This window comes from Rhinolophus ferrumequinum, chromosome 3 (assembly GCF_004115265.2).
Source record: "Rhinolophus ferrumequinum isolate MPI-CBG mRhiFer1 chromosome 3, mRhiFer1_v1.p, whole genome shotgun sequence".
Lineage (NCBI taxonomy): Eukaryota > Metazoa > Chordata > Mammalia > Chiroptera > Rhinolophidae > Rhinolophus > Rhinolophus ferrumequinum.
Genome location: NC_046286.1, coordinates 54,268,365 through 54,294,119, shown reverse-complemented (window position 1 = coordinate 54,294,119; position 25,755 = coordinate 54,268,365). Strand labels below are relative to the sequence as shown.

The 25,755-nt window shown below is 34.4% G+C and overlaps 1 protein-coding gene across 2 annotated transcripts; it reads left to right on the top strand.

Moving 5' to 3' along the window:
- Positions 1-4,168: 4,168 nt before the first annotated feature.
- Positions 4,169-25,625, top strand: CCNC (cyclin C). Of its 2 annotated transcripts, none has more exons than XM_033102714.1 (12): positions 4,169-4,562; positions 10,151-10,257; positions 11,194-11,278; positions 11,435-11,504; positions 14,124-14,175; positions 16,678-16,733; positions 17,694-17,729; positions 18,387-18,478; positions 19,092-19,159; positions 22,025-22,104; positions 22,723-22,841; positions 23,759-24,320. In XM_033102714.1, the coding sequence occupies exons 1-12, from the start codon at positions 4,531-4,533 to the stop codon at positions 23,808-23,810; spliced, it is 849 nt and encodes a 282-aa protein (XP_032958605.1). In that variant the 5' UTR covers positions 4,169-4,530; the 3' UTR covers positions 23,811-24,320. The 2 variants fall into 2 exon arrangements, with proteins under 2 accessions (XP_032958605.1, XP_032958604.1); XM_033102713.1 differs by lacking the exon at positions 23,759-24,320 and adding an exon at positions 24,385-25,625 and having other exon boundaries at positions 4,192-4,562.
- Positions 25,626-25,755: the final 130 nt, after the last annotated feature.

Genomic DNA, 25,755 nt, shown 5'->3' with positions numbered 1-25,755 from the left:
CACCATAACCCTATAACTTAGGAAATATGATTATCCCTGTTTTCCAGATGAAGAAACTGAAGTGCAGAATAGCTAAGTATTTTGACTAATGTTACCAGTATAGATTGAATGTATGTCCCCCTTCCCTTCATCTGTTGAAGCCTTAATCCCCAATGTGATGGTATTTGGAGGTGGGGTCTTTGTGAGTTAGGTTTACATGAAGCTTGGGCGCCCGTGATGGAATTAGTGTCCTTATTCTCTCTGCCATGTGAGAATTCAGCAAGAAGGCAGTCTTCTGCAAGCCAGAAAGATGTTTCTCACCAGAAACCGAATCACCAGGTGCCAGGACCCGGGCTGGCACTTTGATCTTGGACTATCCAGTCTCCAGAACTGTGAGAAATAAATGTTTGTTATTTAAGCCATACAGACTATGGTATTCTGTTATAGAAGTCTGAACTGACTAAGGCAGTTATACAACTAGCAAGCGGCAGAGCTATTAGTTGAACTTGATCAGTGTAGTTTAGAGACTGAATTTCTAACTAGTACACTTTACCATAAGTTAGAGGTTTACTCGTCTTAACTAAAGTATCCAGGAGTTAAAATAAACGAAGACATAATGAATGAATATAGAGGAGATGATATTTTCACAACGAAGACTGTTAGTACCCCAGCAAATTACAATAATAATTTAATTAAAAGTGAGAAGATGGTCTTCACTAATAGTGTTTGGGAGGAGAAACTTCTACTACAAACCTGAAATAATGTGTCTATAGTAGTTTAGTCGTTATAGTTCTATTGAAGCTGTACAGTTGGGTGAAAAGCTCATTGCCCTGGGAATCAGAAGAAATGGATTCTAGCTGTTCTTGCCACTAACTAGGTAAGAGAGCTTGATAAAGCCCCTAAATTTCTAGGCTCTGAGAAATAGTATTCGTGGTGCTGGAGAAAGCATTGTAAAAAGGAAAAAGGATAAATATTTTTTTGTCACAGAAGAATCAACATTTGTATCAAGAATTTATTAATCACATCCTTATTTAAAAAGCATAAGATAAATAAAAAATTACAAGGCACAAGATTGATTAATAGATTCCAGTAAGTTTAAATCACACAAGTATGAGGACTGAGAAACAATAAAAAAAAAAAACCTAAAACTATAAAGAAAAGTTAAAAAAAAAAAACAACACAAAAAGCTATCAGCAAAAAGAAACAAACCTACATGGCCTATCATCTTTTGCATCCAGATAAGTTGATATCTAGGCATTTTAACAGCTTTTGTACATTGCTGTATTCCACCAGATATCCTTAAATAAAGTTAGCTTTTGGTTCAAATCATTCAATTCAACCTGCCTTCTGGAGTACCCTCAGTGACAATTTAGTCTAAAAATAGTAACGCCAAAACTTCAGACCCCTGACTTGAGTGGCCACTGGGAGCACCAGCGCTGTTGTGCATTTGGAATTCTGGGTGGGAAGCAGAAACCAGGTTGCAGGTGGGAAGCATTTCTATGTAATATTTCTGGTTAAATTGCCTAGAACAGTTCACAGAAGGACCTGAATCTTCAAGGCTGTAGTAATTTGTTATGATTTCTTTTTGCATTCTAAATACTTACTTTTCAACCTGATTTTATGTCCATATGTTACATTTTTTCTTTAAGCACCCTACTCCCCAAATACCATTGCCTGCTGTGCCTATGTGTTATGCCCTCAATGAATGGTGATACCAAGATGAAGGAACTCAGTTTTGTGGGAAGAAGAGTGCAGAATTAGGCATGAAACAATGTTTGTCTAGTGAAAGAAATAGTGTAATGGGGGCACATAAAACAAAACATTTAATAATACTGATTTGTCGCAGTACCCTTATCTTCTGGATGATGTCAGGCTGACAACCTCTGAGAGAATTAAAGAAATTCTGAACCTTTATGAAGTAGCCTAGTGGCCTAGAGCCTGGTCTTTCTTTCCTTCTTTCTTTGCTTTTTTTTTAGTGCCAACCTCTTTATTACTTTTTATCTTTATTAATCTTATTGGAGGTGACATTGGTTAGTAAAATTATATAGGTTTTAAGGTTTAAGTGTTCTATAATACATCATCTATATACTGCATTGTGTGTTCACCACCCAGAGTCAGTTCTCCTTCCATCACCATACACTTTGTCCCTTTTCCCCTCTTCTACCATCTCCTCCCCCCCTACCCTCTGGTAACCACTAAACTGTTGTCTGTGTCTGTGTTTTTTTTTGTTTGTATGTTTATCTCGTTCGTTTGTTGCTTTCAGTTTTATATGCCACATGAGTGAAATCATATGGTTCTCAAATTTTTCTGACATATTTTGCTTAGCACAATAATCTCAAGATCCATCCATGTCGCAAATGGTGGTATTTCATCTTTTTTCATGGCCGAGTAATATTCCATTGTGTATATGTACCACATCTTCATTAAATAATCATTTATTGAAGAACACTTTGGTAGTTTCCATGTCTTGGCCACTGTGAATAATGCTGCAATGAACAGAGAGGTACATGTATCTTTATAGATAAATGTTTTCGGACTTTTGGGGTAGATACCCAGAAGAGGGATTGCTGGGTAATTCTATTCTTAATTTTTTGAGAAAACTCCATACTGTTTTCCATACTGGCTGCACCAATCTGCATTCCCACCGCCAGTGTATGAGGGTTCCTTTTTCTCCACAACCTCTTCAACACTTGTTTTACTTATCTTGTTGGTAGTAGCCATTCTAACAGGTGTGAGGTGGTATCTCATTATGGTTTTGAGTTGCATTTCCCTAATAGCTAGTGAAGTTGAGCATTTTTTCATATATCTTTTGGGTTTGGTGTTTCTTAAGTTACTACCTTTCAAACTTTTTTTGACTGTGATCTGCAGTGTAGCAGACAGTAGTGTTCATCAAATATACTACCGGCTCCCCTACATTTCTCAGCCTCCCTTGCAGTTAAGTTAGAAGCATGTTCCTATTCTGGACAATGGGAAGAGAAGAAGTGATTGTTGTTTCAGGTTTAAGTCTCTTGACGCTGATTAAGAGCCAGTGAGAGAGTCCTAGGCATTCTCTCTAGAAAGATTTTAAGCCTGGAGGCAAAGAACCAAGAGAGAGTAGTTGAAAGATGGAAACATACTGCATTCTTGAAGATCAACCATCAAGGAGAGAAGTCTAATCCACATCAAACTTTATAGGACTTTATGGAAGTGACGTGTGACATATTTTTGTTAAGTTACTAAAAATACATTTCATATCTTGAGATAGCACCTATATAACATGTAACTGAATCAAAAATTTTATTTTATTTAAATACATTTTTTTAAAATTGGGGACTATTGGGGAACAGCGTGTTGCTCCAGGGCCCATCAGCTCCAAGTCGTTGTCCTTCAATCTAGTTGTGGAGGGTGCAGCTCAGCTCCAAGTCCAGTCGCAGTTTTCAATATTAGTTGCATGGGGCACAGCCCACCATCCCACGCAGGAATTGAACCAACAACCTTGTTGTTGAGAGCTTGCGCTCTAACCAACTGAGCCATCCGGCTGCCAAGAATCAAAAAATTTTAAATAATATCCTTATTTCTAACATACCTGATAATTTAAAACTTAATTTAGGAAAATGCTTATCATTCTCAATTTCACCACCCCCTAATTGGTCTCCACCCACAGTGTGAAAAATACTGTCCCAAGCTACCTCAGAACACTGACCTATCAGTAACTTTTAAGTGTGCCTAATCTTTGGAAAAATGATTATAAGTTTTACAATAATTGCAATATCACAATGATAACAGAAATGGAAAATACAAATTATTTCATCTTGTAAAATTAAATTATTGCAATTTTGGCTGTATGTTTCTATTTGGTACATATATGTGAATATGTATGTGTGTATATACATATACATGTAATAGAGAAATGCTTTTAGCTGTTCTGCAAAACTGGTGGTTCTCTGGCATTAAAAAAAACAAAACATTGTTACTCTAAATATTTCTGCCTCACTCCAAAAGAACTCCATGAAAAACGTATGCGGCTTGGTGCCAGTAGGTTTTGGTAGTGCCTTGAGGCCAAAATAATCTTTCTCTTTCCAATCACAGGAGAAAGAATTGAATTCATTAAACCTTTAACACAATGCCACCGTGCCGCTTTGGAAGCGTGTAAAATGGAAAAACAAAACCTGAACTGGGTTGCTTCCCAACTGCCTGCCCACTCGCGAATTGGCACTACCCCCAGTAGACCAAACCACGCGGGCTCCAGCTCTGGCGCGAAGGTCTCGCGAGAGCCTAGTTCCCAGGCACTATCTCAGCGCGACCACAGGCTGTCTCCTCCCAGCCGGCTTCCTCCGCCACGGCGGGGGCGGGCCGGAACTTTTATCCATAGGAACCGCTTTACACAGTAGAGTGTTGCCGGCCGGCGTCAAGAAGAATTGGGTGCCATCCTCTTCCTCTTACCGTCGCCGCCGCGGAGCGGAGCCGAGCCGATCAGATTGAGGAGCGCGGTTACCGGGCGGGCTGGGTCTATGGTCGCTCCGCGGGCCGCTCCGCCGGCTGGTGCTTTTTTATCAGGGCAAGCTGTGTTCCATGGCAGGGAACTTTTGGCAGAGCTCCCATTAGTAAGTGATCTTCCGTCTTCTCACCGTGGGCTGGCTCTTGGGGGGCGGTGCGGACGGGGCCTGCGACTCCCGTTGGCCTGGATCCCGGCCCCTGTCCCGAGTGCCGCGGAGTCTCCCGGGAGGCGGCTGCGGCCGGAAGCGGGATGCGTCTTTCTCTGGCAACTCCTCTCTCCCCGCCCCCTGGCCGGGTTTGGAAGGTGGGGAAGATCTGTTAGCGGGAAAGGTGGGGGAAGGGGGTTCGGTCTCCGAGGTAGGAAGGTTCGGGGTTTTAGTTTCGTATTTTTGCATTAGCTAGGCCTGGAAGGGGGTGGGGTAGGATGGGGTGGGCACAGGTATGGGAAATGTGACCCAGTTCTGGACTGTGAGGCTGGCTCTTCAGGATAGTTGTGGTTCATTTTTTTGCCTCGGATCTCTTCAGTGGGTTGGCATCGCAGTCTTTTGTCATTCACTTTCTGTCCTGAGTGGATTTAATATTATTTTGAGGAGAGGGGGAGCCAGACTTATTTCTTCACACTAACTGATTCCTGCCACTACCTTATGCCTACGTGGAGGGTTATGTTGGTAAGGTACAGGGCAGGTGCGCTCAGAATTTATCCATTTCATTGGTCTGTGCCTTATATTTTAAGTGTGTATTTTCCATTGATGTTGCCTATTTCTTCAACGTTTTTTAGAAGTTTTTGTTTCTGTCAGTGACCATGGAAGAGCTAGAGTAATATTTAAAATATTTTCCCCTACATCCATTTGGTTAAGCAGTCAGGAAGGTGGGTGACCAGACTGAGTGAACTTTGACTAGATTTTCCAAGTACAGTTGGAAGACGAACGCAACCTGATAAAGATTATATCTTAGTGTAAATAATTTTTAATGTTAAGAGCATTAGTAACTGTAATTTAGATTTGATTCTGTGAAAAAGATGGATTTCTGTTCATTCTTTTAGCCCTTTGCAGGAGGAAAAAAGGAACAATGGGCTTGGAAATTATTTTCAGAAATCAAGTTTTCTTCTTGCTCTAGAGCGATTCTGTGGAGATGAAATGCTATAGAAGCATTATTTCTGACCACATTTTTCTTTTACATTTCACTCACTTGAGTATTTGCTTGGGCAAAATTAAAATAACGAAATTTAGGCAGTGGAGAAGAGGTATTCTGATGAACTTTGAAAGAAGGTGCGAGAATTGATAGGTAGCTAGCTAGCTATTGATGGTCAGAATTTATGTTTTTCAACTTAAAAAAAAAAGGTCCTCCCGCCTTTTGATAAGCATTATGCCACAGTGAGAATGCTTATCAAAAGAGGGGCAGGATCTATTTTATAAAAACAATTTTTCACATTTCAAGTGTAAAATTATTATAATATTAAATGTGCTGTTTTGAAACGCCTTGCCTTCCAATTCAAATAGTCCTGATGGAAGGGGGCCACTTGACTTTCTCAAATTCCTTGACAAGCATGGAGTCCCTGCTCTGTAAAAGGTAACAAGTATGAAAGACAAGACAATTCTGGAAAAACAAAATAATTATGAAAGCCATTGTTTTAGGTGATTTTGGTGAAAGGAAAATTGACGTGAAATATGCTGTATTTCATGACTCTAAGATGCACATTTGAGTATTTCTGAAATCAGCATGGCATAATAGTGAATCTTAAAATCAGTGTCATCTTTGATGAAATGAGGTATTTATAAGTTTTGGTTTATACTCCATACTATGCGCTGTGAGGAAAAACTTTTAAATATTTGTGAAATTTATTTTTTTAAAAACAAAATGACTAGAGATGAAATTAATGATAATTCTGGAAAAAAAACAAATCACAGTATTTTCTAGAAAGTTGTATTAGAACACAACACATTCTTTGACTATGATGCAGTCAAACTAGAAGGACACTAAATACTTTCTAGACTGAATGGATTAATGAACAGGTTACAAAAATTAAAAATATAAAATTAACTCTGGATACTTTATTGTATCAAAGAGGAAACTGAAAATACAGTTACATAATATCAAAGAAATAACATAATGACATCAATGTATATCCATATATTGTAGCCAAAGCCAAATTTGTAATAAAATTAATATCCTGAATAACTTAGAAATAAAAATAGATCAAATATTCTACTTAAGAATATTAAAAAGGAAACAGTAAAATAAACCTAAGGAAAAAAAGAAGAGTAAAAGTAACACTGATATTAATGTATTAAAAGGAAAAAATATAGTCAGAAATTATGTAAGAGCTGGTTCTTTGGAAGGGAAAACCAAAACAGTAGACTAAACTGCTAGTTGAATCCAGGTGAAAAGGGATAATACAAAAACACAAAATTAGGAATGAAAAAGGTAAACCCAGATGTACCTTTGGGTTATCTCCATGGTAATAAATTTGAAAGTCAAAATAAATTAAGAAAGTTAGAGCGCGACTCCTTAAAAAATGCTCCAAGCCCACATTATTTCATGAGTAATTTTTTTCCCACTATCAAGAGGTCCTGATAATGAAATTGTTCTAGTTCACATGGGAAGAAAGAAAGCTTTCCAGTTTTCTTTATGAAGCTACAATACAGTTTTCTTTATGAAGCTGGTAAAATCTAGCAAAAGTAGTACTAAAAACAGTCTCACTTTTGAATATTGATGCAAACATTATAAAGTATTACCAAGTGGAATCCAATATACCTTAAAAGTATAAAAAATGATAGTGATTTTATTGTAAAAATAGTGAATACTAGGAAACCTGTTAATAAACAGTGAAGGCATCACAAAGATGTAATAAAATGTAACATCTATTCTTGACTAAAACTCTTAATAAAAGAGGGTGGTCCTGAACATGATAAAAACGTCAAAGCATAAAGAGATATTTAATGGTGAAACATTAGGAAAATTACTGTGCCTTTTTAACATTGTTTTAATATGCTACTGAATGCAATTGATAGAATGAGATACAAAAAGAATGATAAAGTTGTCAGTATGCAGAGATAAAATTTAAAACTTCAGTTAATTTAATTATTAGAAATAATAAAGGTTTAATAAGCTCACCAGTTACAAAATATCAAAATAGAAAGCCTTCCTTTAAATGAATGATAGGAAAATGCAATTTACAATAACGAGAGAAAATATAAAATACTCAAGAATAAACTTAAGAAATGTACAAGACCTACAGGAAGAAAAAATTTTAATTCCATAGTAGAGCATAAAGATTTTAGTAAATGGGATTTGATTTCTTGCATTGTAAAGGTATCATTTTTCCCTATATTGATTTTTAAATTTAATGCAATCCCAAACAGAATTTTGAATGGATTTTCTCTTTTGGGACTTGACATTCAGGTCTTCGAATAAAAATTACAATACAATACCCAGAAATTTTTCTGAAAAATATCATAAACAAAGAAAGTGTTTTCTATACCAGATTTTAATTATTTAATTTAACATGTTTTAAAATACCATGGCATAGGAATAAGAAAAACAAATTAAAATAGGAAATTATAAAGAAGATCCAAATACAATGATAAAAATAATACATCAGGAAATACTTGGTGTACCATAATAAATTCCAGATGGATCACAAATTGAAAGAAGAAAGCCTTAAGGGTATTAGAAAATATGAGTGGATATATATATATGTATATATATGTACATATATATATTTATCATTTGGTGTTAGGGAAGTCCTCATGGGTGACAAGCATAAAATCAAAGTAAAACATGGGTGTATTTGAATATATGATTCAGATTTCTGTATTACAAATAATTAAATATTGTGAGATCATAATGAACTTGGAAAATGTTTGCAGTATATTTGACAGCCAAATGATTTATTATCCATAATATAAAAACTTTAGATCAGAAGAATCTTTTTTTTTTTTTATTAGTTTCAGGTGTACAAAACAACATGGTGACTAGACATTTACAAACCTCACAAAGTGATAACCCCAAGTCCACCACCCATCTGACACTGTACATAGCTATTACAATACCGTTGACTATATTCCTTGTGCTATACATCCTGTGACTATATATTTTTTTAAATTATGGTTGACATTCAGTATTGTTTTATATTAGTTTCAGGTTACAGCGTAGTGGTTAGGCATTTATATAATTTGTGAAGTGATCCCCCCAATAAGTATAGTACCCATCTGACACTATACATGGTTTTGACACTATATAGTTTTTACAATATTATTGACTATATTTCCCATACTGTATTTCACATCCCTGTGACTAATTTGTAACTACCAATTTGTACTTCCTAATCCTTTCACCTTTCTCACCTTCCCCCACCCTCCCTCCTATCTAGAGTAACCATCAGTTTGTTCTCTGTATCTATGAGTCTTTTGTTTGTTTATTCTGTTCTTTAGACACCACATATAAGTGAGATCATGTGGTATTTGTCTTTCTCAGTCTGACTTATTTCACTTAGCATAATAACCTCTAGGTCTATCCAGAAGAATCTCTTAATCATAAAAAAGATGACCATCTCAATAGAAAAATGGACATATTAGAATTATAATGTACCAAATAATTATATTTGGCCAATAAACACATGGAAAAACTTTTAACCTCAGATGTACACTTAAAAAAAAAAGCAAAATAGTAAGATACAGATTTGCCTTTAACTTGTAAAGTACTTAAAATATTGGCAGTCACGCATAGGGTTAAATATTTTAAGACACACCCATGTATACTGTTACTAGTAGAAATGGAAATTGGTGTGACTTTTGTGGAACAATTTATGTCAAAGTTACCAGCAAAACTGACCCATCACTTCTACTTCTAGGAAATTATTCCAAATATATTAATCAAATATATAAGAATGAATTACAAAGATACTCATTGAAGTATTACTTGTAATAGTGAAAAAATAACTTACGTGTTTATCAGTAGGGATTAACTAAATAAATAATGATCCATCCATAAAGCTGTGCAGCACTTGAAAAGGATGCTGAATAATAAATTCATTGACATAAAAGACTTTCTGTACACTCATACTGAGTGACAAAAGCAGTTTGCAGAATAGTTTTTTGGGGATCATGTCTGTTAAATATCTCTGGTTAAAAAGGGTAGACTTGACTAGGCAGGAGGAGGAGGCTATCAGTGTAATAAACTCTGAAGGAGCTTTTAACATGATTGTAATTGTGAGGTGGGGCAATTAAATACTCTTAGTTACTCACGAACAACTGAGAAAAGATATACTTCATCAGATTTTCAGGCACTATCAATTGGTGCCAGATAATTTCACCATTATATTATGTATCACTAAGAAAGAATAAATGTACTGCCAATTAAAGGCTAAGACATCACTGATTGTAAGATGCATCTTGTTATCAAAGTCTTAGAATCAGTGAAATATGGTATAAGCTAATGACAGAGAGGAGAGAGAGACTGAGAAGGAAGAGAGAAAAGATTAGAACAGGAATTTTTTCAGGGCATGTTTACATTTATTAGTGAGATAATTCTTGGTGTTGGAGTTTCAAGAAATGTGGGAAAAGTACTGTCTTTCAAATGTTACTTGTGCTGTATATTTCTCAGAAGCTTAATAACCTGTTTAATCTTAGAATGTTTTCTGTGACTTGGTTAGTTGATTTTCTATAGCACGTCTTCACATCTCTGCTTCTTCTAGTTTGCAATGGATTTTGGATAAACAAGATCTGTTGAAGGAACGCCAAAAGGACTTAAAGTTTCTCTCAGAAGAAGAATATTGGAAATTACAAATATTTTTTACAAATGGTAAGCATTTTTTTGATTGGTTTAAATAGTATAGTTGATTACCTCTGAATTAATGTTTTTGTGCAGTAATTTGTGATGAGCTGTTTTAGTCCCTAGTTAACATTTTATTTGTACATAAATTCTTTTTACAACTCATATTCAGTTATCTTTCTTGTTAAATGATCTAAATAAAGTCTTTTTTGAATCTTACATGTCAGAGACAGCTTCAAAGAGTTCATTAATCTCCCTAAGCTTTTATCATGCATTTCATTTTTTATTAAATTTATTGGAGTGACATTGGTTAATAAAATTATATAGGTTTCAAGTGTATAAGCCTAATTTAAGATTGTCTAAAGCAGAGTGCCTTGAGGATAAAGGATTCTTTGGATTGACATCCTATATTGGACATTCCTATCTTACAAATTTGCTTTGGAGGGAAGAGAATTTAGAGGCTTCAGAAGATCCTTGTTCTGGGCACATGATGTGCCCACATGATCTTTAGCTTTGTCACATGATCTTTCTAACCTTCATTTCACTATTCTGCAAACCTACCTCTATTGTTTTGAGGATTCATTATGGATTTTTAAATAAATTTTATAAATTAGTAGTTTCGAGTTTAATAAGTGTTTAATGTTTTTTTTTTAATATTCTAAATACGAAAGGCATTGATAGAACTTAGAAGATAGAGGAGAAAAACCTATCATTCAACCTCCTTAATACAAGAATAGTGTTTGCTGTAGGGCAATTTCTATTTTTTGTTGTTGTTTATGCATACCTATGTACTTTATCAAATTTTCAAATTTTGGTACTGTGATCCAAATGGAGCTTTATAGCATGTGCAGGTTTTTCTTTGTTAAAAATGAGTATAGTTATGATTTAATCACATGGAACTTACTGTTCAATGTTAATATTATAATGCTACCAGAAGATACATTTAAAACTTTGTTTTTCTTTTAGTTATCCAAGCATTAGGTGAACATCTTAAATTAAGACAACAAGTTATTGCCACTGCTACAGTCTATTTCAAGAGATTCTATGCCAGGTAGGACTGTTTTATTTTGGGAATGTGTTGTGCTTATTTGAAAGTCTTATCTAATTTTGATGAACCTTAGTATAATGAATCATGTGTTTGCCATAGTTATCTTGATTTTTTTTCTGGTGTGTTTTCTACATTTAACTTTCTGTTACCTTTTTTTAGGTATTCTCTGAAAAGTATAGATCCTGTATTAATGGCTCCTACATGTGTGTTTTTGGCATCCAAAGTAGAGGTATGAAATAATTTTGTTTTTCATCAAAGAATCTGTCCCAGTTTTCATATTACCTATGTAAAAATAATAACAGATTGTGATTTATGCAAAATGAAAGAAATACACACGTATCTTTACATATTCATTTAACACTTATCTACCACTTACTGTGTATCAAGTATTATTTTAAGTCCTTTTACAACTATGATTGAGTTAATTCTCATAACAAACTGACATATATAGTAGTTTTGTCCTCATAAATGAGGAAACTAAGACACTTGCCTAAGATCATCGAGCTGGTGAGCAGCAGAGCCAGTATGTGAACGCTGCAAGTCTAGCTCCTAATCCCATGCTCTTAACTGCTTTGCTTTACTACCGCGAAGACATCTATCGTTTGGCACTAAGTAGTAGTCCGTAAGTACCACAGCTTCTTACTATGACCTGGGAATGTCCCTCCTTCTCTCCCATATGCTTCCTATGTCTGCTGTCTTCCCTCCTTGCCTTCTGATGGTTGGCTACCTACCAAACCAGAGGGAAGGCAAGGATTGGGGGTGCTTCTAGGTATATAGATTGTATTAAGGAATCATTTCGGCATGAAGGTAGAGAAATTAGGTGAGAGAAAGAGAAGAGGTATGGCAACTTGTAGCTGAAACCAAATCTCTGCTCACCTTGTTTACCTTTTCAGTACTTTTGAGAGAGCTCAGGTAAAATCCAGAAAATAGTAGCAGATATTGATTGGTTTTCATAATTCATACACTCTAGCATCATGAAACCTTTTTATTATGTTTATATTTTTTGATTATGTCTTTAGAATAGTAATTGTATTCTTGAATGTTAAAGTGTAATTTTAACCTAGTGAGTTTACATTCCTTTTAGTACTCATTTTGAATTTTGTTTTAATCATTATCTAGGATTATTCATGACATCTTTCCTACTTATTATCTAAAATAATGAGAGTTGACTGTATTAGAAATTATATTAAGACAAGCTTTCTAGAGGTTTAAGGTTTTCTAATTCTAAGTGATAGTTTAAGGAGGCAGAACCAGCTTTGTTGTTATTAAGTTCTTTGATGGAAAAGGAAATATTTATTAATCGGCCTGTATTATGGGCTGGTTTTTCCAAATACTACCATGTAGTTTTTTGTATCTGAAGCACAACCAGTATGGGAATCTAGAGAAAATTTTTATAAACTTCTACTCTTATAGATTAAGTTGGGGATTTTAATTTGTTTTGTTTCTTAATATATTTTGTTATATGATTTACTGAGTAGAACCCTATTTTATGATTTACTGAATGAAAGTTTTCACTTGAAGAATTTTGGATAAAAAATTATTCCTACAAAAAAATGTATCATTTTATATATACCATTATATTTTTTATCTTTAACTATGACCAAGTCTTTCTGTATGTTGTCCAGTTGTGAGGGAATTGTAGAAAATGGCACTTAAGATGTCTCAGGTGTTCACCTTTTAGTTTCAGTTATTATGGTATGAGGTTTAAATGTGAATATAGATACATATACTCACATCATGCCCCTGCTGCCCCCCTTTTCCAATAAGGATGTGGGTTGAAGGTATTTGAATAGACTAGATTTAGTTTTGTTTCTATTGTAGAATAAGGAACCAATTCTTTTTTTTTTTTAATAAAGATTTTTTTTTATTGGGGAAGGGGAACAGGACTTCATTGGGGTACAGTCCTTGCGAGAGTCGAACCTGCAACCTTGTGGTTGACAGGACGTGCTCCAACCAACTGAGCCATCCGGGAGCTCAGCGGCAGCTCAGCACAAGATGCCGTGTTCAATCTTAGTTGCAGGGGGCACTGCCCACAATCCCTTGCGGGAGTCGAGGAATCGAACTGGCAACCTTGTGGTTGAGAGCCCACTGGCCCATGTGGGAATCCAACCGGCAGCCTTCGGAGTTAGGAGCACGGAGCTCCAACCACCTGAGCCACAGGGCTGGCCCCAGGAACCAATTCTTGATTTTTCTGTTTTAAAATGAAGTGAAGGCTTTAGTAATCTAGGTTAGTCAAATTAAATGAGACAATATATGTAAGGTGGATCACCTCATAAATTTCAGTTATATTTACAATGGTGGTCTAAAAAGCTCAAAGAGGAAATGGGAACTGACGTTAGAAGTCTCCGTCTATATCATTCTTGTCTTCCTGTTCCAAAAAGAATAATTGTTGGTGTGGTCTTTTGAGCTCTTTTGGTGATATTAAAGATTATCTTCAGAGATTCACCTGTTTTGTTATTAAATGGCATGAAATATTTGTCAGACCAGGTTCAACTGAATAAGAAGCATACTTAATATTCTTGGAATTAAGTGTAGAATCTAAACAATCTCCTTGGAAATTGAGTGCAGAAAACTGTCACTGTCAGTTTAGAGCTTGAATTCTAATTTGATACCTTTCAATGATGTTAAATTATAAAATTATTTAAACACCTGTCTTAAATTGTAACAATATTAAGGAAAGGCAATACATTTAGAGATTTATGTATATCATATCTAAAATCCCCAAGTAGGTAGAAGATGAACAGATTATAGGGAAACATAGGATATACTCTGTTTTGAATAGACCTCAGATAACCTTAGCTTCATTGGGTTCCTATGTACCTGATTTCACCTACTTTTCTTTCTCTAGGAATTTGGAGTAGTCTCAAATACAAGATTGATTTCTGCTGCTACTTCTGTATGTAAGTGCAAAAAGTATATCCTTCTTTAAGGATGTAATTCTGAAGAAAGTTCTATAGGACATAGATGTTTTGTTTTTTTTCTGTATAAAATAAGTATATTGTATGTTTTTCCTTTTTTGTGATTATATAACTTTTTTTTTTATTAGTTTCAGGTGCACAAAACAATGTAATAGACATTTATCATTTATATCCCTCACACAGTGATAACCCCCCTCCCTCCATCTACTACCCCTCTGACATCGCACACAGCCATTACATTTCCACTGTCTCAATTCCTAATACTGTACTCCGCTTCTTGTAACTATATATATGTATAAAATTGTAGTTGACATTCATTAGTGTTCAGCTTCAGCTTCAGGTGTACAGTGCAGTGATCAGGCATCTACATCATCCCTGAGGTGGTCTCCCTAACGAGACAAGTGTCCATCGGATACCCTACAAAATCTTTACATTATTGATTACATTCCCCAAATTGACTTTCGTAACCCCGTGGCAAAGATTTTTTTTCAGTTTATGAGAGCTGTGAGAAATTAGTTGGGTTTATTAAATCTCCTGAGGTCACCTTTATGTCTAGGTATTTAGCTAAAAATAAAGTTTAAATACAAAATTTTAAAAACCACAGTATTGACTCTTAAGACATTACTTTTAAAGTTAAAAAATGGATAGTAACTATTGATCCAAAAACATCGACTCAGTGGCTCTTATTTTTATAATAAGGGTTAAAGAAAAACTATATTTCCCAGTTTTATTGTATTTTATTGCTTCCTAATGACTAGCCATTGTGTCATTCTTGTGGGTGGAGTAAACTATTTCTTTTACGACGGTAATGTATGTTTTTGATGGGAATTATGTATTTTCCCTCCATATTGAAAAACATGGTGCAGAAAAAACTGCTGAGTCTGTAGTCACTAGAGCTAATTCTAAACCCCAGTTTTGTCAGTAAGCAGCAGCTGAATAACCTTGAGCAAGGTGTTTTACCTTTTGGCCTTAGCTCTTATTTAAGAAGATGGGGTTTAGTTGCCTGTGAGTTATGACAATAAAGGAAATAACATTGTAAAATAGTGATTGTAAAGTATTGTATACAAGGATTAACATGCTATGCTCTGTCTTCATAGGTTGAGCAAAAAGACATCACTTAACAAAAGATAATTCAGATTTTTATTTTTTTTAATTTTTTTTACTTCTGTGATCTTACACAGAAGTGGGAGAAGGCTTTTGTGTTTTTAAGTTTGTAAGCCAGACTAATTTTATATTTTTGGGTCATTCCCCTTTCTGAGAAGAGTGTAATAATCTAGTTCAATCTTTTCTGTGCCATATCTTATTTTTTTAAGGATAGAAGAGTAGTAGTTTTGCCACAGAATTTAATAGACCAAATATATGACATTGATGAAGTATTGAATTGCCCTCTGGAAAATCAAATTATTAAAAAATTGTAAAACTCAGAAACCTTAATAGACACGTTTTCAAATTTACTAAGGGAGACACGAAAGGAAGGATTAAGTATAAATTTTCTGATGTCAAGTTTAAATGGTTTAGGTTTCAAATCTTGGCAGATATATGTTGCATGTCTAAAATAGCTGTTAGGATAATCAATTTACAAAATGAAACTTTTTGAAAATACAGTACATAAAATAAATCAAATTCTTTTTAATCTCCATGAGGTCACTTGGGCTTTGTACAAATGGAAGGGATTACAGAACAGATCCTCTGGAACCTGTTAGCAGTCGCTTGATTGAATGAAATGTTGCGTCATAAAGACTTGAATACAATTATATCAAATAGTAATTAAATGATTACACTAATACCATTTTGAGGAGTTGGAGGATTGATAATAGTTTTCTTATGTGTACTTTCTTAGTGACTAAAAAGAGTAGTAGCTGTATGTATGTGTTTTTGTGTGGTATGAAAAAAGCCCAAGACCTTTGCACATATATTCATGCTTTAATTAAAATATATCTTTTGATAAATATTCGTTTATTATAAAAAGTTTAGAGAGTACAGATTAGTAAAAATCTTTTAAGTCTCAGAGATAACCACTTTTAACATTTTTTGGTTGTATTATCTTTCCAATTTATATATATCTATATTTACAAATATATACATATATATTTGTGAACACATACAACTTGTGTTTTTCTAAGCTAAATTACTGAAGAATAAAACAATACCATCTAGAGCTGGAAAGATTTTAGAGATGATAAGAGCCAGTGCTTTTTTTTTTTAATCCCCTTTTTTTTAAAGCTGCAGAACCCTTAATATAATAAATAGATAATTGAGGCTCTGTGATTGTAATACAGTGGGGGCCCGGGGCTTCCTGCCGCTCACTCTTTCTCCTTGCCTAAAGACAAACAGACAGAAAATCTGGATCCCTAACATCGCCAAGCGCCCCTACTAGGAATGATTTAGCCCTACCTCTCTAATAGTCTACACTGTGTTAAAGACATTTTGGGTTAATTCACTTTCCCATTATCTCAGTTTAAGTTGTTTTTTTGTTTTCTGCAGTAAAAACTAGATTTTCATATGCCTTTCCAAAGGAATTTCCTTATAGGATGAACCATGTAAGTATATTGTATAAAGTAAAACTATTTGTCAAAGTTGCATATATTAGCTCCATTTTATATTAGAATAAATTGAAGTCACCTAGAAATGGCAGTTTCAAATACTATAAGCATATAGACTTTAATTCTAAGTAAAGCTGAGTTGCTTCTACCATTTTTAAAGGTACTCCATAGCATTGTTTATAAACCTTGGGTGCCCATTAAATCACTTTGGGAACCTAATAATACTGATATCAGGTCCTCTCCAGACCAGCTAAATAAGAATTTTCAGGCTTGAAGCCTGGGGCTGGTAGTTTCTAAAAGCTTCCAGGTGATAACTAGTGTGCAGCTAGTTACTACTATAGGAGCTAACTACTATAATGGAAGAGTACGAAAACCATATTTGAAATTTTACATTGTTTTAGAAGATGAATTTCTATTGATATTTTAATAGGCATGTCCTTTTTCCAACTGGCAAGAGATTTCTTCATTTAAATTGTATTTTTTGGTTTCATTTTTAATATTCTTTCCTTTTACTGACTTATAATGTGGCAACATTTAAGTGAAGATAATTGTGTTTTTGCATTTGTTGAATGGAAAGTATATTGGAAAATCTGAAGTATATGTAGGATATTTTAAATAAATATAAGTAATAAGAATGTTCAGACTTCCACTTCCGCCCCCACTGAAATTAAAAGCACTTGGTGATTTGCTTAGGGAAAAAAAAGAATGCTTATATGAGGCTGGTTTTTCCTTTTAAGGGTTAAAGTGCTTTATAATCATAATTGCATGTATTATATAATAATAAAAAGTTATTTTTATTGTATATGTTCATTCTAATATAATGACTATGTTTATTTTCTTGATTTAAAATTTTAGTAATTTTTTGTGATAAATTACTATGTCTATAAATTGTTGTTAGACTCAGTAGACTCATCTAATTTCGTTTCATGTTGACATTTATAATCTTTTCTTAAACAGATATTAGAATGTGAATTCTATCTTTTAGAACTAATGGTAAGTATATTTCTTCCCTGTGCTTAATAGAGTAAAACTTACTTTCAAATTTAGTGAAGTCAGAAATTATTTAAAGAAACAATTTGTAGGGAGGTACATTTTAAAACCATCCAAGTGATACATGAAACCATAGTACATACTAGCATCATCATCTGTATCCTCTTGGAAGCCTGTAAAATAATTTGTATGTCCTACTTAGGATAGGAATATTTTTCTGTTCTATAGTAACTATAACAAAAGGATTACAAGCGAACCAATGAGGACATTAAACCACTGTCAGTTATTTGCACAATTTGTGTATGTGTGTGGTGTTATTTAAAGATAGATTATGTCTTTGGCAGAATTCTGCTCCTCCAGTTGGGAATTACGGATTTATAGGCTAATAAGAGGTTTCAGTGTGTTGCAGATGTGACACTTTGAGTCTCTAAGGGAATGGATGCTGACTGACTGCCAACCGATTTACCAAGGTATATTCCAGAGAGAGCACTGCCTTTACTATTAGAGTTTAGGGCTGCCATACTGCTTGCTTAAGAGAATAAGAGGGAAGCAAGCATGAGTTAGAGAAATACATAATTATAAACCAGTTGGGTAATGATAAGGTTTTTGTGTTGTAATAAATCTGTTTTTATACATACACATTTTTTAAACTGTTTCTAGGATTGTTGCTTGATAGTGTATCATCCTTATAGACCTTTGCTCCAGTATGTGCAGGACATGGGCCAAGAAGACATGTTGCTTCCCCTTGCATGGTAATTAGAACAGAAGTTATTCATAGTGTAACATGTTATGAGCTAGGAAGATTGACAACTAAATATTAACTTTAGTATTTTTAAAGTAATTAAATTAGTGCCCCAAGATATTTTATGTTGAGCAAAATATCTACTTGTTGAATTTTAATAACTATTGGTACAAATGCTAAAATGATAAGGATCTTTAAATTATCTATTTAATTAATGTTTCCATTAAAATTTGATTATTATGAAAAACAGACTGTTTATATAAAAAGACAGTTTATCTTTAAAATTATCAGAATACTTTTTGGTGGAATTCAACATACATATGAATTCACTGTATAATTTCTGGTTCCCTATCTGATTTTCTAATTTTTTAAAAATTAGGAAAATGTTTATTATTTATTGTGAGCTTTTAAATATAATTTTATTCATTAAAAATGCTTAATACTGACACGTTCATGTATCCATCTTTTCCCCTTGATGTTTTCACCTTTATATCTGTGCTTCAGTAATATAAAAGAGAAATAAATGTGTACAAAGATGGGAAATACAGCCCTTTTTGGGGGGAAATGTACAATCATATGAGGTAGTTCTGGTTTCAGTAATAATATGATTTACATTTCTATAGGAGGATAGTGAATGATACCTACAGAACGGATCTTTGCCTACTGTATCCTCCTTTCATGATAGCTTTAGGTATGTAAGTGTGGTGCACCTTTATTAGTGAAATTGTTACAAACCTATTCAGGTCATCCTGAAATAAATTTCACCCTATTGTACTTTATGTTTTTATGTCCCATGAAGTAATAGACTAATCCTTGCATGTGAACTTTCAATAATAAGAACTGCAACTGTCACAAATCAGGATTATTGTCCCCCCACCCCCCTTTTTTGGTAAGTTTTTTTTTAATCATTTGAAATAATTTTAACCAGTGTTTGAATAGAACATTTTTATTTGTTTAGCGGGGGAAATTCAGAATTAAGTCTGCTAATATTAGCTGTAACTCACATAAAATAACTGAGCCTTTTATTTCCTGAGCCCAGTTAAGTCCTCAGAGGTTGAGTAAAGGAGCCTCTGTGGTCTTGAATGCCTTAGTGGAGGGAGAAGTTAGCTACCACTCTCTTTTCTGTAGAAGGCAGTCCTGTAATGGGTTCAAACACAGTCTCTGGAGTCAGATGATCCTAGGTTTAAAATTTGCCTTTATAATTGTGGGAAAATTACCTAACTTTTCTGAGTTTGTTTCCTTAATTGTAAAATGTGGAGGATACTAACAACTCAATATAGAGTTGTTGCAAGAATTACATGAGATGTGTTGTAGAGCACCAAATACGGCCTGCCATGTTGTTAGGCACTGTTAGTTTCTGTTCCCGTTCTTCTATTGATATCTGACTCTGTCCTCTGGATCCCACCCTACCTCCACTGCCCCCCATTCTTTGACCAGCCCAGACTGCTTGTTTTCTCTTTTTTCAGTTACTCCTTAAATGTTAATATTTCTTACCCTTCTTATGTCAGGGATGGCAAATAGGTTATACTTACGTTTTTTTTGTATTGGAGTCTCCCTGAAAGCACTTGTATTTGGAAGGACTCTAAAGCGGCATCTGGGTTCAGTGAGAAGGAATGCCGACATCTGCATGAGTAGAAAGGAGGAAATAGCAGGCCATGTGCCACATTTTTGCCATCCCTCCTGTCTTTATTCTTCCTAGTAGTCTCACTGAGGCATGTGGCTTCTCTATGTGCTAAAACATTTAAATTTCTTCATTTAACCAAGATCTTACTCCTAAGCAGTTCTTTGTATCTATCTTCCTTATAGATAGCTCCACTTGGCATCTCACTGGCACCTCAGACTCATGAACAGGACTGACCTGATCACTTTCCCCTCAAATATGCTCCTTTTAACATCTTTGCTAACTTGGTGAATAGCACTAGTAGTTACCTTAGTTGGAAACGCAGCAGTGATGTCCTTTCATCTCCTTCGATACCTTCGTCTAGTTGGTAACTAGTACCTATTGTTGAGGATTGGTAATCAATACCTCTGCTAATCTCAAAGCCATAGTCTCATTTCTATCCAGGTTACCACAATAGTCTTCTTCCTGACCAGTTGGCCTCCAGCATCCCTGTTCTCAGAGAGCCAGCCACTCTGTCTGCTACACTTGAGCTAGGGTGGCTGTTTTCAACCAGACCTAATTTTGCTCCTTCCGGGATGTTTGGCAATGTCTGGAGATGGTTTTAGTTGTCGTAGCTGAGGTGGGATGTCACTGTTGTCTAGTGGGTAGAAGCCAGAGGTGTTGCTAAAGTCTCCTATAGCGCACAAGCCAGTCTCAGAATCGTCCAGCCCACAATGTCATTATTGCCAAGGTGGAAAAACCTGAGCTGAAAATAGAAAAAGCTTTGTAAAATGCAGAATTCGTCCCCCAAGTAAAAATTTTCAGTGCTCCTCCCAATTTTTGGATAAAATCCACAGCCTCTATTTACCATTTATATACATACCATTCTCTGTTCCCACTCTCACCTTTTTTTAAGACTTAGCTCAGATATCACCTTTTTAGCAATAGCATCCTTCCAACCAAACTTCCTACATCATCTCACTCTGTGTTTAGGATGTCTCCTCTATCTCTAATGTACTCTACATGTGCTCTTATGGCATTTCCCACTGTGTTTTAATTACCTGTTATAATTTCAGTCCTTTGGCCTCTCAGTCCTTCCTGGACCTAAGCCCTACTTTATAGCTTCCTTCATTTGACTTGGAGCAACCAGTGCATCAGTTCACATTTGAGTCACTGTTTGCCTAGAATGCCATCATCCTTAGCAAAATCATACATGTAACCACCAAGGAATGTAACTCTTCACAAGCTGGGATAGGATCAGGGTAGGCAAGCTGCTCAGTAGGAATTATATTGGGCAAAATTATGACATAGATTGTTTTCCTTGGTCATTTTTACTGTTAGTTGTATGTGAGGTATAGTTATATATAGTACAAGTTTTTTTTCTAAGCTCTATTTTATTACAACACTCAATTCTGTATTAGTGTGCCCAGTTTTCACCTAATTTGATTACGTGCTAATAACTTTAAAAAGCAGAGGCAACAAACAACTACCTTCAATTGAAATATCAAATATAGTGAATATTGAAATTTATCAGTATATTGAACGGCTGGGGTTTTTTGTTTGTGTTTTTTTTTTAATCACACTGACTTCTGATTACATTTTGAGCACTACTTTGTATCACTGGTCAGGGATCATTTCCCTGCTCTAATTTCCTCATTGGATTTTTTTCCTCTCTAACATGCCCTGATTCTCAAGGCACCTGTACCATGCCTGGCAAACAGTGAGCAACAGGGGATGTCAAGGACTTTAATATAGTCTCGTCATGTTTTCTGTCTATATCACATTAAATTGATGGGATAGTCAGGAATAACTATTACATGAACCTATGCAATTTTAAAAGAGAATATTGGAAAATATATGTGAAAATTTTAAGTGAAAATATTACCTTTAGTTCTGAGTCCATACATTCCATGTTTGTACTTAAACGTGGGTCTTTGTCTTTTGTTTTCTTTCCAGCTTGCCTACATGTAGCCTGTGTTGTACAGCAGAAAGATGCCAGACAGTGGTTTGCTGAGCTTTCTGTGGATATGGAGAAGGTATTCTTTAAAATTCCCTTAGTTGAATATAAACTTAAAACACGGCCTCTATCCTTTACAAATGGTTTTTGCCCATTTTTCTACCTTTCCAAAGTTAGGTGTACCAAAGGGAGGAAAAAGGGGCTAATTTGGAAACAGATTTGTAGCTGCCAATTTTTAAGCACCTTAACTCGTGTACAGTAGTTAACAGAGAATCAAAACGTCTTTTGTGCACTACCTCCCATTAAATTGTTTGAAATAATTGGCATTGAAGGAACGTACTCTATAGTGGCAAACTCCTTCGTGATTTAGACCTCTATTCCTAGTAGTACCTTACTATATTATTTTGGTTTAAGATATCAGCAGATAGAAAGAAACCAACTGCAGAGAGATGGGTAAGGAGGAATAGGGCATATCTGTTAAAAGATGAGAGACTAGGAGGAAAAGCCTAAATAGCAATGTGGTAAAAATAGTGCTTTCACATTTATCAGGATTGTCTAATCTAGTCTGAATACTTAAAGATAAAAATACTATCTTTTCACTGTTTTCTGAGAGATGCCTACTATGTGCTGTGTATTCTTTACATATTAAATACTGTTTGATATTGCCAGTGAGAACTTTTCAAATATTTTCTTCTAGATTTTGGAAATAATCAGGGTTATTTTAAAACTATATGAGCAGTGGAAGAATTTTGATGAGAGAAAAGAGATGGCAACTATACTTAGTAAGATGCCGAAACCAAAACCTCCTCCAAACAGGTACTTTGTAGAGTTTAATTATCGGTTCCATTTAATTGTATATTTCATACGCATTATCACATTTTTCAAAGATTACATTTTGGTTTTTTCTTAAAATTTCTTCTAAAACTTCATAATACATACTAATTTTTTGTGTGTGTGGAAAGAGAAGTAGATTTATTCAAAATGCTGGCATTCTATGAGGATGGTGGACTGCTGTCCAAAATCCATCCCCCTACATACTAATTATTTTATGTTTTTAATTTGTGACTTGATAGATTGAGACTGTCTCATTAAAAAATTTAATGTAATCATCTATTTAGCAAGATCATCTTTTCCTAATGCAATGGCAGGTCTATTACAGGTATCCCTCAACATATGGCTATATAGTGTACATAAATTTAAACAGGACAGAATTAGGCGAGTCTATCTGAAATTCAGTAATAAAGAGTCCCTGTAGTAGTCCCAAGTCATTTTGACTCTGTCATTTTATTTTTTCACTACTGGCTGTTAATCCTGTTTTATAAATTTTGGTTGCAGTTTTCAAAAACTTAGATTATTGATCTGATGTAAAGATAAAGAATTTTGGCTTTTGAGTGACCCAAATGATCCATGACACACAATAACATAATTTTGCTAAAAATGCATCACTTGTGCTAAGGGGGTTTTGTTGTCATTTTAATAGGATCTGTTCATTTAGTTCAGTGGTTCTCGGCTCTCACTATACATCCGATCATTTGGAGTAGGGAAACAAGGTCAGAAGGGAAATAAATACTGCCCATGTTAATCAGTTATCAAGAAAAATAACTGAATTATAAAACATTAAGATAGATTTGTAGATCTGATAAGTTAATATCACTGTTTGGAAAAAATAAATACACAAGGAGCTGTTTTAAAGCAGTCATTCAAACAGCTACCTTTGGATGCATTTTTTGCAGAAATTCCCTGAGTGATTCTCCACTAGTGGCAGGGCCTGAAGCTGCAAGATGATGATGGACAAGAAAACGCTATAATCCTCTTGCCACAGTTACTGGTATCTTCAGTTTTAGTTATTTCTATTTTAAATATTCAGCATTTTCCAGGAAATCACTATATTTCTAATTTATAAAGGTTTGCAATATTTACATATGATTTTAGTGTGCCTTTGGACAATAAATTTTTTTGGAAGAACACTTCTTGATTTTCATAACTGGTTAGTAGGAATAAGATTTTATGTGAGATTTAATTTTATAGGAAATTTGTTCAGAAGTTCTAATCTCTATGTTGAGTGATACCTGTAATGACAATGAAATCCCATACCCTAATTTAAATTTCTTGAGTGTATATGAACACTAACTTCCAGAATGCTTGTCAAGTGTAAGTTACATAAGAATAAAAACATAAAACCAAATTTTAGTCTTCTGGATTTTAATTTTTCCACATCTTGTATTACAGTTGGGAGTGTCTTTGTCTTGTAGATTTGTACCACAGAATAACGAACTTTAAAAATTATTAGGCTTAAACCAGGTTGTTAAAAATAAGTCTTTTAATTGGTATAAAATCTCTTTCTTTCCCATTTGAACAGTGAAGGAGAGCAGGGTCCAAATGGAAGTCAGAACTCTAGCTACAGCCAATCTTAAAACATTCCGAAGAATTCTGTAATGGACCAGTTGGAAATAAACCATTGGACAAATTTCAGTAATGTCTTCAATGGAACACAAATGAAAAAGCTATTGCTTGTTTCTGTCAAGCATATTGGGAAGTGATTTTATTTTTGCAAAATAAGTTTTTCCTTACCTAATTTGATTCTAGTACATAATTGATTTAAAATATCTTGATTATAAAAGTTTGAAAAGGTTCTAAGGGGACCTACAGACAGACATTTCAAAATTAATAGCTTTTGATTATTATAAATTTTTTAATTTGGATGATAGAAATTGTAGCTTTTTATTAAGCCAGGAAACATTAAGCATAATTTGTTTAAAATTGTCTTTGGTCATTGAAAGACCGAAAAAGGACATAATAAGTCAAATATATGAGGGTTTTTTTTTCCCTCCTTAAGTTAAACTTTAAAACTGTATTTAAGGAATCAAATCTTACAAAATCCTGGAAGATTTTGGTAATGATGTTGATAATTTCAGGGAAATTAATCAAGTACCTATTGATTTAAAAGTGTATTTTATTCCATAGTTTTAGTATCTTGCCATGGAAGATACTAGCCCAGCCTAGCAGAAAAGTGCAATATGTATAGCATACTTTGACATTTTAAAAGTTATATTAATTCCGTAACCATTTTGAAATGCTGGGCAAACTTTTTTAAAAAATCCTACATGAAGTTATTTGCATTTGATTCACTGTTAATCAGGCATTTTGAAATTGGATAATTGGATAAAACACCATAATATGGTTGAAATTTGGTACATTTTAATGTTAATTTTTACTCTACTGTGAAGTTTTTTATATGACATACACACCCTAGTTTATTTTTGTGTCTTAGCGTGGATTTACAAATTTATTACAGGTATCCTGAGCCAGGAACACAATCAGGTTTCAGGCCAGTTTGATACTGGCTGTTCTTAATTCTCATATGAGCGTAGGACTTAAGACTAAATGTTATGTCAGTGGGACTGTGCTGTCTGTGGAACTTAATAAATTAATCATTTTCTTCAGACTTGAAGGAGAGTGATAAAACTTGGAGTCATAGGATATTGATGTACAATTTAAGGATTAAAATTTTTTTATAAATCAATTGTGAACAATGAATTATTAAATTAAATGTTGACTTCCTAGTATAAAACTGCAAGAATAAAAATACATTCTCCAGCTATATTGACTAGTGTCTTGAATTTTTCTGTTTGAATATACCTTATGTTGTTTTCTGAGAGATAAGTATTAAAAGCCTTCCTTTAGATAAGTATTAAAAGCCTTCTAGAATTTGTCAAGTGAGTAATTGCAA